Here is a 16,926-nt window from a genome sequence, read left to right on the forward strand (position 1 = left end):
TACAGGAAGCATTCTACTGGAAGCATTCAAACTCCAGGAGAAATGAATTAATTTGAGATAAATCAGGTAAACCCTGCTTTGTTCTAAATTAATTAGATACCTCATTCAATCTGGGCGTTTCTGCAAGGCCCCGATCTGTGGGGACTCACATTGACATACCGCTTCTTCCAGCTTCCAAAAGCCCGGAGGAATGAGCTGGAGCCCACCCCCTTCCACAAAAACTTCCAAATCAGCCCTAAAAACTTGTAAAAACTTATCAGAGCAACATTACTGTGGTCCTAGAATTGAAGGACCAGGAGACAGGGAGGGACAAGGAGGAAAATTGTTCTTTACCCCCTCCCCCCCAAAAAAACAACTCCTGGCACATCATTTCTATGCTCCAAGACGACTCCAGAGCCATTGTAAAGGTGACCCGGTAGTTTTTAAAAAAAATATAGGGCTGTTTTGGGGAGTTACCGGAATGGCATGGGGACACTCCACCAGGAAAGAACGAGTTTTCTGGGTGGGTGTTCTGGAACAGCTGTTCCAGGAGCTCCAATTTTATTTGCTTTGAACTAAAGGTTTGTTTGCAATCCCAGGCTTGGGATTTTGCAGCAGGTTGGCTTCCTGTTATAGTTTGCAGTCATAGGGGAAGCCCCCTGTCCATCTTCATTTAGCTTTGGTTCCGCCCCTTTTCCTGGGTTTTGGGAAGAGAGAGGAACCATTTTAGTCAGTCACACACAAGGAAGCCAGCCTATAGGACACAAATCAGTTTGTCCCGTAGGAAAGGCTTCATTCCTCAAGGCCATCCGGGGTCCAAACTGACTATCCAGTTCCAGAGAAATGGAAGGAAAAGGTCCCAAAGGCTCTGGCTGAGAGCTCACAGCCTCTCAGCCTCAGAGCACCAGAGGGGGAAACAGCCCTGAAGTTTCCACAGGACAGCATTACAGAACCACAGAATTCCAGCTAAACATCTTCTATCTTCGTCTGGTAGGTTACTTGGTTTCCAGACGCATTTGGGATCAGCAGTTATACCCAGACCAGCGAGGCCTAGGTGATGAACGGCCTGGGAGAGATTATAAAGGGTTCTTCTTCATGTTGAGATAGTACAGTTAAACCAAGTTAGTGCCAGTCTCTTAAAGACTAGAATAGTAAAGCCTTGAAGTTTTGTTTGAAGATTTGTTCCTTAATAAAGACTTTGTTGTACTTTTAAAGAACTCTAAAGCCCATTACTTCTGGAAGTCTCTAACAATCTCTCTTCGGGCACCCCGGCTTCCCACTGGGTTTAAAGTGTGCGTCCTATAGAATAAAGACATTGTGTACAGGCCCAGTGGCGACAGAACAGTGGGCATAGGGGATTTAAACCCTCAATGAAACAGGTTTTTTAGACCCGCTTCGGCACGGGTTTAAGCCACGTATGTAAGTGCCCTTTAAAAACTCCAAGGAAGGAGATTCTGCCATACTCAAATAGAATATTCCCCTGTCAAATAGCTCTTACTGTCAAGAAATTCTTCCTAACATTTAGGTAAAATCCCTTTTCCTAAAATTTATCCATTGCTTCATGTTCTAATTTCTGGAGCAGCAGAGTCAGCTTGCTCCGTCTTTAATATGACATTAAATATTTAGATATTATGTTACTTTAACCTTTTATTTTCCAGGCTAAACATACCTAGCTCCCTAAGCTATTTCTCATCCTGCATGATTTCAAGACCTTTGACCATTTTGGTCACCCTGCGCTGGATGCATTCTAGGTTATCCATATCCTTTTTCAATTGTGGTGCCCATGACTGGATACAGTATTTCAGGTGAAGTCTGATCAAAGCAGAATAGAGTGCTACTTCCCTCAATCTACTCACTAAATTTCTAGTGATGCAGCCTAGAATCATATTGGCTTTTTAAACTACCGTTCAGCTCCTCGTCTATTAAGACTTCTAGATCCCTAGATCCCACTCCAAAATAGGCATTTCAGGGCAGGGAACAGGATGAACCTCTGAACAGGGCAGACCCAGTTAGCATAACTAGTCAGAGTACACATGAGGTGGAGTAATTTTAATAACATATTATCATTACAGAAAGAGATGACCTGTGCCTTTCAATGGTAATAATTTGCTTTCTTGAAAACAGAATTTTCTTGAAAAACAGAATTCCTGGTGCAGCTACAAAGAGCCATTATCCCATGGGTGCAGTGAAGAATAAAAGAGCTCTATTTCTTCCAGCAGTATGCTGATTCTAATAGTTAATGCTGAGTCTTTTAGTTCAAATCGCAATGTATTGGTGTTATAGGGAAAGCCAATGGAACAGTGGTTGTGTAATTATAATCCCTCCTTTACGCATTTCATACAGTAATATTTCTTAGTCCGTAACCTTAAAAATGACTCAATTTTCCTGCAGCTTAAAAGCAAATAAGGAAGCCAGCACGGACTCTAGGAGACAAGGGTTTAAATCCCCTTTGAAAATGGAAACCCACTAGGTCATGTCTCTCAGCTTAACATAATGGCAATAGCAAAAGCATCTTGTCAAAAAATCTTGTGATGAGCTCACAAAAAGTCAGGGTTGGCCTGAAGGCACCTAAAAACAATAATAGTATATGTTGAAATCTTCTAAAAGTAATCTATGTGTGGCTTGCTTGCATAAAGTCTACAGGTTATTTGGGTTGAGTGAAACAGAATGTGAAATGGTTGATGTTAAATGCTTAATAACCATTGGCAGGGTCAAATCCATGGGGCAACTGAAAGAAAGATAAAGCAATCTTAGAGATAAAACCGAAACCATGGATTAAATTTGCATTTGGATGCTGATGTATGTCAGGCAGCAAGTTTCTGTTGCAGATGTAAGGCACTGTGATAGAGTCTAGATAAGTAAATTAGATAGTTACCACTGGTAATGAATTTGAATTCCAGCAAGGCAGTGCCAACCTCAAGATGACAAAAACATACACGCAGGACACAAGGAAAATAACACACAAACCCCAATGAAATAACAGTTGCCTAAAGAATAACAACCAACAAATAAAAGTAGGAGACTTGCATGAGAAAAAATTATGAAAACATCTCAGAACAAACATAAATAAGACCAAAACTTTAAAGATACGTGAATTCTAGAAAGTGACTTCTGTATGTCTTTCTAGTCAAACTGAGTCAATATAATACAAAACGTTATTACAGTCACTGACCAGCACAAAGAAACTGAGTCAGAAATGTACAGCAAATATCAATTCCAAAATCCAGACAGTCCATTGTGGTCCTCCAAAGTGTTATAAGAACAGAGTAAACACAGAATAAAGTTCAAGAGCAAAATAATTATTTTCCACACAAGGAACAGTCTTTTACAGTAGATCATAATAAGACACCCGAGACCCCATCTACACAGCTGATTTAAAAAATCCCACATCATCGGTTTTTAACTGGAATATATGGCAGTGTGGACTCAGATAACCCAGTTCAAAACAGATATTGTGGGATTTTCTGCCTTGATATTCTGGGTTACATGGCTGTTGGGAAGGGCCCTGAGATGCCACCAGACTCAATCCGGGGTTCCTGTTGAAAAGTAGGGGCTCCTTGACATGTTCGTCAGTGAATAGGAAATAGGGAATATTCCATGATATTGCAAGAAAATAGCTGTTCTATTCAGATACAGTTCAGATGAGCCACCATAATTTAGAGGGAAACACTATGAACACAGGATGGTAGGGGAATAGAGTACACAATCACAAAGTATTGGTACTTGTATACTTGCTTCCAAATGTGCACAGCAGCAAGGGTTTGCTACTACATCCGGTGCTGTTTTTGGCCCCATACCTGTGAAGATGGGCATCAAGATGCATTTAGCATACTAGAAGTGGCATGGTTTTTCTTCTGGTACATTTTTTCCTGTTTGAAGAGATTTTTCCTGGATGTTAACCAAATTAACCAAAATTGCTGCATTTTTTCAGAGACCTAGGAAATTTTCATATTGTAATTTGTCCACATTTTCTTTTTAAAAGCAGAGAATATCCTTGAGGACTGGAGCCCACAGATAAGGGGGCCCAGTCACATGCAGCCTGTAAACTTACTTTCCCAACCACTGCTTTGTATGATCTTGAGTGGCGTATCTAATCCTGTGATTCTCAACCTTTGGGGCTCCAGGTGTTTTGGACTTCAACTCCCAGAAATCCCAGCCAGCTTACCAACCATTGGGAACTATGGAAGCTGAAGTCCAAAACAGCTGGAGGCCCAAAGATTGGGAACCACTGATCTAATCCGAGTCCCTGAAAACTGCTGCTACATTCATCAAATCTGTTTGCATATTTACTACTCAGTTTTTGTAATCTTGGAAGTTTATAATTCCTAGTGGCTTGTGGAAGTACCTAAATTCACTACAAACTCTGAATTACAAGAAAGCAGAGGCAAAATTGTCATAACAGCAAAGCTTGAGTCCAAGCACAGCAAGGAATAAAATAAAGAAAAGTTAGGAAAGCAAGAGCAGATATTATAAAGTCATATCTATCTTCATAAACTGGAGCAGCAAAACATATGCATATAGCTCCAGATCACACATCTTCGCTTGAGTGAAATGCTACCAAACTACCTACAAACATATAATAAATAACAGACTTGTAGACTGTATCTTCAAGTGAATTATCTTTTGCTAAAAACTAAGCCAGTAGCAGAAGCCACTATACACTCTGCAACTTAAAGAAAAGAACCTATGCAGACCTGCAATTTGATAGTCCTGATGGGAAAGGCAAAGGTTTTCTTGGGAAAGACCTCTTTAGTCTTCTGTCTAGGGAGGTGTGGTTCATTTTTAATTGATGAAGACACTGTGTCCAAACAGTGTCCAAACACATTAGCTTTCATGAATATATGTAGCAATTTATGCCAATCCGTTTTAATTTATGAAATAGTTGTATAATGACCAACATTTAGTTGAATTTATGTATATTCTGAATAGCTTAAGAACAGATCAACTGTTGTTTTCTAGGTTTTTTTAAATCATCCAGATGTTTCTATATCACAACTCCCAACAGTCCTAAATAGCCTAGGTGCTACTCAGATGATCATGATAACTGCTGGGAATTCTGGGTCACCAACTTCTGGAAGGCCAATATGCCTTCAGTATTGGCCTTTATTATGCAAGTCTGGTGTGCAGCAAGATGCTTGATTTCAAAATGCAAGCTCTTCACATATATTTTTGTGGTTATTCTGCAGGCAAGTATTTTTTCATTGTGTTGTGACTTGCATGTATGTTTCTGTCACATTGAGCATGACACTGCGTTACTGGGGTCAGTGATAATTCTCTATTTTCTATCCTTATACCTCACATCTGCAATCGAAGCATGTCACTTGACTTACTTCAGTGTCTTCATGCAAATCAACACTACAGACAGAAGCAAGGTTTCAATTTCAAGGTTACCATAGCACCCAATTCAAAATAGCTTTATCTTCCTTTGAGCTGTCCCATTAATCTGCCCTGGCAACAAATATTAAAAACAGACAAGTATCGGTCATTTCACAGGGGAACCAAATTCAGTCCCAGTGTTCCCAAATAATCTGAAACTAATACAAAAGCAAGGAAGAATACAATATATATTACTAAGTTGATAACTAATGCATATGTTTCTTAGCTTGGGTACTAAGAACTCAAAAAGCATGCCAATAAAAGATTATAATTATACAGCAATTATAATATCTCTGACTCTTACCTCGCCTATCTATCATAGTCTGGACCAGAAAAGTCAGCAACTAGGTTTTGGAATATGAGCAAAGCAGATGAAAATAGAGCTCTTTAGTTCTCCAGCATATTGAGGGCATGTGTCTCTCTATGATTGAACTGGAGCTCTTCTCCTTTGAAATGCAGGCAGGAAAAGTACGCTCTTCACCAAGCATACCTCTGGCTGTTTTCTATATTAGAGATTGCAAAAGTAGCAGGAAGATCAAGAGCCCAGTTCCACTACAATCAGCCAGAAAAAATGCTAGAAAAGGTGGATCCTGGAAAAGTACTAGGGGAAGGGTTACAAGCTTAGATAGGAGGAATGTTTATAAAGCAAAGATCTGGAAATCAGGGATCACTCATGTTCTGTCCCTTTTTTATATGAACTCACATATACACCTTGTATCACATTCAAATGTACTGTTCAACTTAAGACGCTATTCTCAATGTAGTCATTATTATGATTTGGCTTTCAGGTCTCTAGTTCTGCCTTTAAAGTCAATATCAACATTGTTTTATGGTCATATACTGTCTATTCCAGTAAAAATATTAGTAGCAACAATGGTAAAAAAAGAAGACAGCACAGCTTTATTGCCTCTCTGGTTTACTGCCTCTAAAACATAGTTAAAGCTATTGTAGGGTTATTTTTCAAACTCAGAAGGACACAAAGAGCAGTATTGCTGAGAGGGTCCCAGATAGTCTACCTAAATGCACTAGTAAGTCAAAATACAAGCAATATCCTAAGCAAGGCTGCAGATAATGGGTTTGGGAAATGGAGGGTTTATCACTTATTGGCCTCTGTTTCTAGCCATCTTTGGAGGTCTTGTATTTTAACTGTGGCTTCCTCTAATATTGGTTGTTTGACCACCAACCCAACCATCCTCATTTACTTTCTCCCACTTACTTCCTTTTGCTCACTCACCGCTACCTTTCCCTCACTTGGGCCCCTGTGCTGTTCTCTCCTGCGTCAAAGATGGGCCAGTTAAAATCTTTAGTACTGTGTAATGCAGGCTTCAGTATACAATTATTATTTTCATTGAAACGGGCAAATAATCACACTACAAAAACAAAAGAAGACAAACTATCTAACATAGTCAGGTCCAGGTCTTTCTTAGGTCCCGGCAATCCGTACCTCCTTGTCCCCACCCCTTATTCCTGCTTGCTTTGATAAACAGGCAGACACACAAACACTTTTACTCCTCAAGATCTCAATCGGCAACTTCCATGTAAATCTTCCAACACCGATGTTCCATTTTACAAAGTCGGTTGATGACTGCCCAGCCACCGTCCTCCTTTGAGCTTTGTCTAGTTGAAGGCGTTTTATTTTTATTTAGCAGCACGGGGCTGGAGAAACACAGAGTTTTGGTACTGGGTTGTAACAGTATGTCTGTAAAGCTTGAGATGGGAAATAATAGCATTTCTACATGTCCTAGTCATTCGTAAACAATTTCTAGATGTCCTTGTCATCCGTAAACCAAATCAACAATTGGGCCACACGGTTTACAGAAAACCTATACACACTGATAGATGCCTAGATAAAAACTCCATCCATCACCCAGGTCAACAAAGAAACACAATTAAAGCCTTGGCAGACTGTGCAAAAAGAATCTGGGAACTTCACCTCCTCCAAGGTGAACTGACTCACCTAAACTGGGCTCTATAGGCCAATGGATACTCCACCACAGACATCAGAAGGGTTGCAAGACGGAGAACAAGCCACGAGATCAAAGACAAAGATCCACTCAGAGGAATAATGTTCTGGCCATACATCATGGGAACCACTTACTGCATAGGGAAGCTGATGAAGAAACACGACCAACAAACTAGCTACAGGCCCACTAAGAAAATCCAACAAATGCTATGTTCAGCAAAGGACAAGAGGGATTCTCTCACCTCTGCAGGAGTCTGCCATATACTATGCAGCTATGGACAAGTTTACATAAGGACCAAACGCAACGCCCAAACAAGAATCAAGGAACATGAAAGGTACTGCAGACTAACTCAACCAGAAAAGTCAGCCATAGCAGGGAACTTGATGAACCAGCCTAGACAAAGCATATTATTTGAGAACACAGAAATGCTGGACCACTCTAATAATGAGCATGTCAGACTACACAAAGAAGCCAATGAAATCCACAAGCACATGGACAATTTCAACAGAAAGGAAAAAACCATAAGAATGAACAAAATCTGGCTACCAGTATTAAAACAAAACTCTAAAATCAGGACAGTAAACGGAGAACAACACTCAAGAAACAGGGGAATTCCAGAAAAGAAACAATCAGGGCCAGCTAACACCTCCTAACAAAGGATTCCCTCAGGCAGGAAGCAGCCAGGTTTTGAAGCTGAAAGGTTATTCAATGCTAATCAAGCTGGTCAATTGCAACATTCAAACTTGCCTCCAACAAACAAGAGTTCTTTCTCCCACCCTGGACATTCCACAGATATATAAACACCACTTGTCTAGTGTCCAACAGACCTCTCAACCTCTGAGGACACCTGCCATAGATGTGGGCAAAATGTCAGGAGAGAATGCTTCTGGAACATGGCCATATAGCCTGGAAAACTCACAGTAACCCATGAACAGCATTCTCTATGGCATATCTTCCTATAGCTATCAGCAATGCCTACAACAGCTGAGGAAAGCAGTAGCCGTCTCCAGTATCTCTCACTGAGTATGCAGGAACAAACAAGAGAGAAGGCAGGCACTGGGAAGGAAAATAAGCCTCCTTCACAAGCTATCCTCAGGAAATAAAACAAGCATAGATTGTGATATGTTTTTATCTAGCTGTGAAAAATGGAAATCTTAGGAAGGCATACATTCAGTGAGCGAGAGGGATCATAGAACAATAGAGTTGGAGGAGACCACATGGGCCATCCAGTCCAACCCCCGGCATGCAGGAAAAGCAAAAACAGATGGCCATTCAGCCATGGCCTAAAAGCCTCCAAGGAAAGAGCTTCCACCACACTCCCAGGATGTCAGTTCCACTGCTGAAAAGTTCTTACAGTCAGGAAGTTCTTCCTAATGTTCAGGTAGAGTCTCCTTTCCTGTAATTTTCACCCATTGCTCTGAGTCCTCGTTTCCAGGGCAGCAGAAAACAAGCCTGTTTCCTCTTCCTTATGACATCCTTTCACATATTTAAACATGCCTATCATGTCTCCTCTCAACCTTCTCTTCTGCAAGCTAAACATGTCCTATTCTTTAAGACACTCCTCATTGGGCAAGTGTCACCCATTCTGTATTTTTGTATTTCATTTTTTTCTGCCTAAGTGTACTATCTAACATTTGTCTTTATGAGATTCATTTTGTTAGTTTTGGCCAGGCTCTCCAATCTGTTACGGTCACCTTGAATTCTGATCCTGTCCTCAGCAGTACAGTCAAAGAATCATAGAGTTGGAAGCTTGGGCCATCTATTCCAATCCCATGCCATGCAGAAAAAGCACATTCAAAGTACCCTTGACAGATGGCCATCCAACCTCTGTTCAAAAGCTTCCAAGGAAAGAAATGCAAGAGACTAATTGCCCGGAAGGGATAAGAATTTGGAAGTCGACAAGAAGATTTTTATTTTTTCCTTTTTTATTTTTTCTCTCCCATTTTTTCAAATATACATATATATATATATACTTTTTCAACCATTTTTCTTTTTTTTTTTACTTTCCTTCTTTTTTTATATTCTCTATTTTTATTTCTTATTTCAATTTTTTTGCCTTTCATTCCCCTTTAGCCCATTCCCATTAGTAAGGAAACCTCCGTACTCCCTTCCACCACAGTTAGCCTCCTTTCTTTTTTTCCTTTTCACCAATCTAGTTTTTCTACCCCTTTTTACCTACCCCCTCCTATCACCCCTTTTTTTCTCCATTCTTTTTTTCTTAATTCCTTTTTTCCTTTCTCCCCCCCCCCCTTTTTTTCCCTAAACAATCAATAAAAATTATTTTTTTAAAAAGCTTCCAAGGAAGGAGCTTCCACCACACTCTCTATTTCTCCTAATTTGGTGTCATCTGCATCCTTGCATGCATTTTGGAAGAAGTTTCCAAGTGATCTCTATAAAGTTCAAAACACTTTTTATTTACTTACAAGGTTTACCTGACCTGGCTGTTTCATTTCACTTGTGCAGACTGTTAGCTCTGCGTAAACAGTATACCGGAACATGCTGAGTTATTCTTTTTTTATGGTGTAGAAACCTATCCCTACTCTTTCTACATTATCTCTGTCTTTGGTATTATTTGGTATTCTATTGAAGAAATAATGCTGAGGAAGAGTAATACCTCCATATGCTACTTCTTACCACAGAAGTTGGGAAATGCCCAATGTCTGTCTACATCACAACTGTACACTGAATAGGAAACTGCTTGTTGGTCCAGTGACTTCAATACTCTGGAACCTGGGGCCTTTTTGGTGCAATGTCTAAGTACCATAAAGTTCTTGTCTTTTCCAAAATCTTTAAGAACATGCAGAACTCCACTGAAAAGGATGAAAAATGTTATGTTGTTATGGAAAATCACAAGCTTATGGATTGCCCCACTCTTAAATACCCATAATCCACAGTACAATTCAAAACCTAGACAAGAAATGTCAATGAGACATTTATACTACTTCTATGTGTGACCCTGTACAATACATGGAAAAGTTTCACTCTGCTCAAATAACAATTCAAGGCAACTGCTGGATTCTCTGGGAAGAATAGAGTTCCACAGTTAGGCCTCTCCAGGAATGGGTGCAGTTGGCACACAAGTTTTAATTGTGCAAAGGCCCTCCTGGCCACAGAAATTCCTGGGCCTCCAGGTTCAATGCCAAGTCTAGGAGGACCCCCAAACTGTGGACCTGTGTCTTCAGGGGAGTGTGACCTCATCCAGAACAGATTGGATCCCTATTCCTTGATCTTCCATCTGACTGACCAGGAACACCTCTGTTTTGTCTGGATTAAGATTCAATTAGTTTGCCCTCATCCAGTTCATTGCTAATGATAGACACTGGTTTAAAGTCAGGACAACTTCCTTGGCATTAGGTGGAAAGGAGTAGTAGAGTTGGATGTCATCTGCATATAGGTGACACTACACACCAAAACCACAAATGACCTCTCCAAGCTGTTTCATGTATATGTTGAAAAGCATGGGGGGCAAAATGGAACCTTGAGGAACCCCAAAGGATAATGGGCAGGGGTTCGAACAGGAGTCTGAGTATGACCCTCCAGGAAAGACCGGCGCCACTGTAAGACAGTGCCTCCCAGTCCCATCCCAGAGAGACAACCCAGAAGGATGCCATAGTCGATGGTATCAAATGTCACTGAAATTTCCAGGAGAAACAACAGATACACACTCCATATGTCTAGCTCTCTGCATAGGTCAACCACCAAGGTCACCAAAGCTATCTCTGTTTCATGGCCAGGCCTGAAACCAGATTAAAATGAATCTAGATTATCCGTTTCATCCAGCCATCCCCGGATTTGGGAGGCCACCACATGCTCCAAAACCTTGCTCAAAAAGGGAAGGTTGGACACTGGCTGATAGTTGTCCATTATGGAGGGGTCCAGGGGTGGCTTTTTTAAAATATACATCTCACAACTGCCTCCTTTAGGCAAGTTGGAACTTTACCTTGGTCCAAGGAGGCACTGACCACCCCCTTCACCCACTCTGCCAGTCTCCCTCCAGCCTGTTTGATCAGCCAGGAAGGGCAAGGATCTGCAATACATGTGGTAGTTCTCACCTCTCCAAGGATCTTGTCCACATCCTAAGGCTGCAGCAATTGAAAGGTATCCATGCTAGGGCATGCTTCCTTCAGTGTATTCTTATACATAAATACGAGTTCCTTTGCACAGGTTCTTTTTACAGTGCACAATCTCCCCATCACCTATTTTTGCTGGGCTTCATTTTGCCTTCAAATGACAAAACTATCCACACACTCCAAATTCTGTTATACAAAATGTCTTCAGGGTTGCTTCATCCACATCCCACCACAACTTGCTTCCCTGTTACATCAAGACCCTGTCTACTGTGTATTTGTACAAATTGATTTATTTATGACAATATTTATATATACTACCTTATATTAACATATGCCTTCAAAGAGGACAAGCAACAAAAATATTACAAAATCGAAAGCCACATAAAAATGGAAAATAATTGAAAAACAAATGAAATGGGAAAAAATTCACAACTAAGTATGCTCTGGTTTTTAACTTTTAATATATTTTGATGGATTTTAATTGAATTTATTTTACTGCTATTTGTGTTTAATTCTATTGTAATGTTTGTATATATGTATATTTTAAATTATGTGCTAATACTTTTATGTCAAGCAACTTTGAGTCTCCTTTGGGGAGATAAAGTGGGGTATAATAATAATAATAATAATAATAATATGTCTGCACTGCAGAATAAATGTAGCATGACACCACTTTAACTGCCATGGCTCCATGCTATGGAATTCTGGGATTTGTAACTTCTCTTTGGCAGATAAGGCTAAAGACCTTGCAAAACAACACCTCCCAGGCTCCCATTGCATTGAGCAATAACGATTAAAGTGGGGCGGAACTGCATTAATTCTGTGGTGTAGATACAGCCTTAGCCAAACCATGATCTGAAAAAAGCTGGCTTTTAATGAGGAGAAAAAAAGTTTCAGCTTCGCTGTGCAAACCTTGTCTACTCAAAAAGTAATTCTCCTTTTTTGTTGTTGTGTCAGGAGTGACTTGAGAAACTGCAAGTCACTTCTGGTGTGAGAGAATTGGCCGTTTGCAAGGACGTTGCCCAGGGGATGCCCAGATGATTTGATGTTTTTATCACCCTTGTGAGAGGCTTCTGCAGATAAAGCATGTCTATACTTTTTCTAGTTACTAGTTCGAAAACATGCAAATGTGAGTAGATCCATAGGTACTGCTCCAGCGGGAAGGCGCTCCATGCAGTCATGCTGGCCACATGACCTTGGAGGTGTCTACGGAAAACGCTGGCTCTTCAGCTTAGAAATGGAGATGAGCACCACACCCCAGAGTCGGACATGTCTGGACTTAATGTCAAAGGGAAACCTTTACCTTTACTTTTTCTTGCCCACAGTTTGCTGACTGTCCTTATCTCTTGCATGGATCAAATGCTGTCTTTGGCAAGAGACTCCTCTGCACATCTTAGACCTTGTCTTGCACTCCTTTCCCATTAATATTGATATTGCAGGAAGCCCAATTCCAACTGCTTGAAGAGGGAAAGCTTTAATATTCCCAAGCAAGCTCTTAAAAAGAAAATAGGAGCTGGAAGTTGCATAGCAATGAGTCATGGCAGCTAGAGTGGGCTCAAGTTGCATTGATCCTACAGTGTAGACACAACCCAAAAGAGCTGTACCCCCAGATGGCCTTCTCTGCATGCAGCGATTAAATGACTTACCAGGAGTATCTATGTATTTTTCAAACAATCCAGCAATTCGTTTCCCAACAACACTGAAGCGCATCCATGGATGGCCCCAGCCTCCTGGTCCTCTGCCCTTTCACTCTGTGTGTGTGTGTGTGTGTGTGCATGATTATATATCTTTTCTACCAGTCTACAAACCCCCCTGCCCGCCCCTCCCGGCCTCCTTCCAACCCGCAGGAGCCCCCAAGGCCCGCCCCTCCGCTTACCTGCCTGCCCCGGCTTCCCCTTCGCCGCCTCCTGCTCCTTCTCCCTTTCCCTTTCACCGGCTTTCCATCTTGGCCTCTTCCTGGGGCAGGTCACCTGACCCAGCCGCCTTTCGCTGCTCACGTGGCTCTCTCAGATTCATCCAGGGTCAGCTGACCGGGTTTCCCGAGCGTGGAAGGCTCCGGGCAGGCTTCTTCCGCCCAAACAAGACACCCAGGAGGAGGTGCTGAAGGTGCGCAGGCGCATTAGTAGGGATTTCGTCCTAGTCCTTTTTGTTAGGGACTCGGCCGCGCCACCTAGAGGAAGGTGTGTGCTTCGCATCATCTCATCTCAATCTCAATGTTGTTCATTCGTTCAGTCGTCTCCGGCTCTTCCTGACCTCATGGACCAGCCCACGCCAGAGCTCCCTGTCGGCCGTCACCACCCCCAGCTCCTTCAAGGTCAGTCCAGTCACTTCAAGGATGCCATCCATCCATCTTGCCCTTGGTCGGCCCCTCTTCCTTTTGCCTTCCACTTTCCCCAATCTCAATACACATCTATATAAATAAAAATGTAATGTTCTTTTGTGGGATTAACAGAACTCCAAAACTGCTGGACAAATTGACACCAAATTTGGCCACAAGACACCTACTAACCCAAGGAGTGATCATCACAAAAAATTTTGATTTTGTCATTTGGGAGATGTAGTTGCTGGGATTTATAGTTCGCCTATGATCAAAGAGCATTCTGAACCCCACCAACGATGAAATTGGGTCAAACTTAGCACAAAGGACTCCCATGACCAACAGAAACCACCAGAAGGGTTTGGTTGGCATTGTCCTTGAGTTTGGAAGTTGTAGTTCACCTACATCCAGAGAGCATTGTGGACTCAAACAATGATGGATCTGGACCAAACTCTACAAGAATACTCAATGTGACCAAATATGAAAACTGGTGGAGTTTGGGGGAAATAGAATCTTGACATTTGGGTGTTGTAGTTGCTGGGATTTATAGTTCACCTACAATCACAGAGCATTCTGAACCCCACCAACGATGGAATTGGGCCAAACCTCCCACACAGAACCCCCAGGTGAGCCACAGCAAGGCATGGCAGGGGACAGCTAGTACTAATAATAAAAAAGTGAAAATATGTGTGCCAGAAATACAGCTTAATAGTGTAGCATTAGAAAATGTTGATCATTTCCGCTATCTTGGCAGCCACCTCTCCACAAAAGTCAACATTGACACTGAAATACAACACCGCCTGAGCTCTGCGAGTGCAGCATTTTCCCAAATGAAGCAGAGAGTGTTTGAGGACTGGGACATCTGTAGGGATAACAAGGTGCTTGTTTATAAAGCTACTAGCTGTCCCCTGCCACACGTTGCTGTGGCCTAGTCTGTTGATATGGAAAATAAAGTAATAAGAAAGTGTTGATTTGTAATAGATGTAATGTCTTTCTTCTTGTGGTTAAACAGTATTTCTTGCTGTTTCTTTGTCAGTGTTGATGTGGAGAGTGTCTGGTTTGCCTACTCTGGAACATGCAACATATAATTGTCCTTCTTCAGGGGTCCCTTTCAAATCTATGATACTATATTTGTGTGTGTGTGAATCATATCTATCTATATCTATGGCTGGATGGCTCTTTGTTAAGAGGGCTTTGATTACGTTTTCTTGCCCTGGTGAAGGGAGTTGGACTGGATAGTCTTGAGTATTTTCTGTTGGTCATGGGGATTCTCTGTGGGAAGTTTGGCCCAACTCTGTCATTGGTGGGGTTCAGAACACTCTTTGATTATAGGTGAACTATAAATCCCAGTAACTACAACTCCCAAATGTCAATGTGTATTTCCCCCAAACTCCATATGTGTTCATATTTGGGCATATGGAATATTCATGCCAAGTTGGGTCCAGATCTATCATTGTTTGAGTCCATGGTAGTCTCTGGATGTAGGTAAACTACAACTCCCAAACTCAAGGTCAATGCTCACCAAACCCTTCTAGTGTTTTCTGTTGGTCATGGAAATCATGTATGCCCCGGTTGGTTCAATTCTATCATGCTATTTGATTGTAGGTGAACTATAAATCCCAGCAACTGCAACTCCCTATCTACCTATCTATCTATACCTATGACTGGATGGCTCTTTGTCAGGAGGACTTTGATTACGTTTTCTTGCCCTGATGAAGGGCGTTGCATTGGATGGCCTTAGTATTTTCTGTTGGTCATGGGGGTTCTGTGTGGGAAGTTTGCCCCGATTCTTTCGTTCGTGGGGTTCAGAATGCTCTTTGATTGTAGGTGAACTATGAATCCCAGTGACTACAACTTCCAAATGTTAAGGTCTATTTCCCCCAAACTCCATCTGTGTTCATATTTGGGCGTATTGAGTGCTTGTGCCAAGTTTGGTCCAGATCCATCATTGTTTGAGTCCACAGTGACCAGCAAAAAATACCAGAGGTCTTTGGGGAAAATTCACCTTGATTTGGGGGAGTTGTAGTTCACTACATCCAGAGAGCGCTGTGAACCCGAACACCGATGGATCCGGACCAAACTAGACACACATACCTGATATGCCAAAATTTGATTACTGGAGGGGTTTGTGAGGAACTGACCTTCCTTTTAGGGAATTTTAGTTCACCCACAACCAGGAAAACCATGACCTCCACCAATGATGGACCTAGACCAAACACAGAACCCCCATGACTAAGTCAACCGCCTGAAGGGGTTTGAAGGAACTGACTCACCATTGTGGGAGTTGTAGTTTACCCTACAGCCAGAGAGCACACTGAAACCCACCGATGATGCATCTTGATGTGTTGTTTACATTGATATGTCATGTTTATTATTATATGTGTAATGCGGCATTGTATGCCATGGACTGCAAGCCGCCCTGAGTCGCCCATTGGGGTGAGAAGGGCAGGGTATAAATAAAATAATAATAATAATAGAGCAAACTTGCCCAATATAACAAACTTTAAGTACTGATTGAGATTTTGGGGTTTACCTGGCATGCTGTGAGTTGTATTTCACCGACAACCTTATGCATTTTGTACAATTAAAAATTGACTTTTCAAATAACCCGCTGGGTACCCAGGCTAGTATATATATATTTGGTAAGGTGTTGCACAGTGGGTTAAACTGTTGAGCTGCTGAACTTGCTGACCAAAAGGTTGGTGGTTCGAATCTGGAGAGCAGAGTGAGCTTCCGCTGTTAGGCTCAGCTTCTGCCAACCTAGCAGTCCAAAAACATGCAAATGTGAGTAGATCAATAGGTACTGCCTCATCGGGAAAGGAACAACGGTCCATGCAGTCATGCTGGCCACATGACCTTGGAGATGTCTACTGACAATTTTTTCCTGATTGTGAAATTGGGCTGGGCTGTCCAAATCACCCTTCAATTATCCCACTCTATCATGATCCTTGGTTGAATTTTCGTTATCTTGAAATCTGAAATGCTCCAAATTTGTCTGCATGAATGGCTGAGATACTGATCCTTCTGCTTTCTGCTAGTTCAATGTGTACAGACTTTTATTTCATGCACCACTAAAAATATTGTGCATAGAATTACCGTAAGGTTAGATGTATAGGGTGCATATGAAACATATGTAAATGTCATGTTCAGACTTGGGTCCTATCTCCAAAATGTATTCCAAACAATTCAAAAGACAGGGGATACTCAACTTTTATGGTCA

General features: G+C 41.6%; 1 protein-coding gene across 2 annotated transcripts in view; it reads right to left on the reverse strand.

Moving 5' to 3' along the window:
• Nucleotides 1–13,441, reverse strand: part of LOC132768973 (proton-coupled amino acid transporter 1-like) — a 55,692-nt gene extending 42,251 nt beyond the window's left edge. The window contains exon 1 of one of the 2 annotated variants that reach the window (XM_060765483.2): nucleotides 13,266–13,441. Coding sequence is in view for 1 of the 2 variants with exons in the window: in XM_060765482.2 (XP_060621465.2) it covers nucleotides 13,036–13,099 (64 nt within the window). In the remaining variant the exon portion in view is untranslated. Of the gene's footprint in view, nucleotides 1–13,035; nucleotides 13,100–13,265 lie in introns of those variants that run through there. The other variant, XM_060765482.2, reaches the window with a different exon arrangement.
• Nucleotides 13,442–16,926: the final 3,485 nt, after the last annotated feature.

Source organism: Anolis sagrei, chromosome 2 (genome assembly GCF_037176765.1).
Source record: "Anolis sagrei isolate rAnoSag1 chromosome 2, rAnoSag1.mat, whole genome shotgun sequence".
Classification (NCBI taxonomy): Eukaryota; Metazoa; Chordata; class Lepidosauria; order Squamata; family Dactyloidae; genus Anolis; species Anolis sagrei.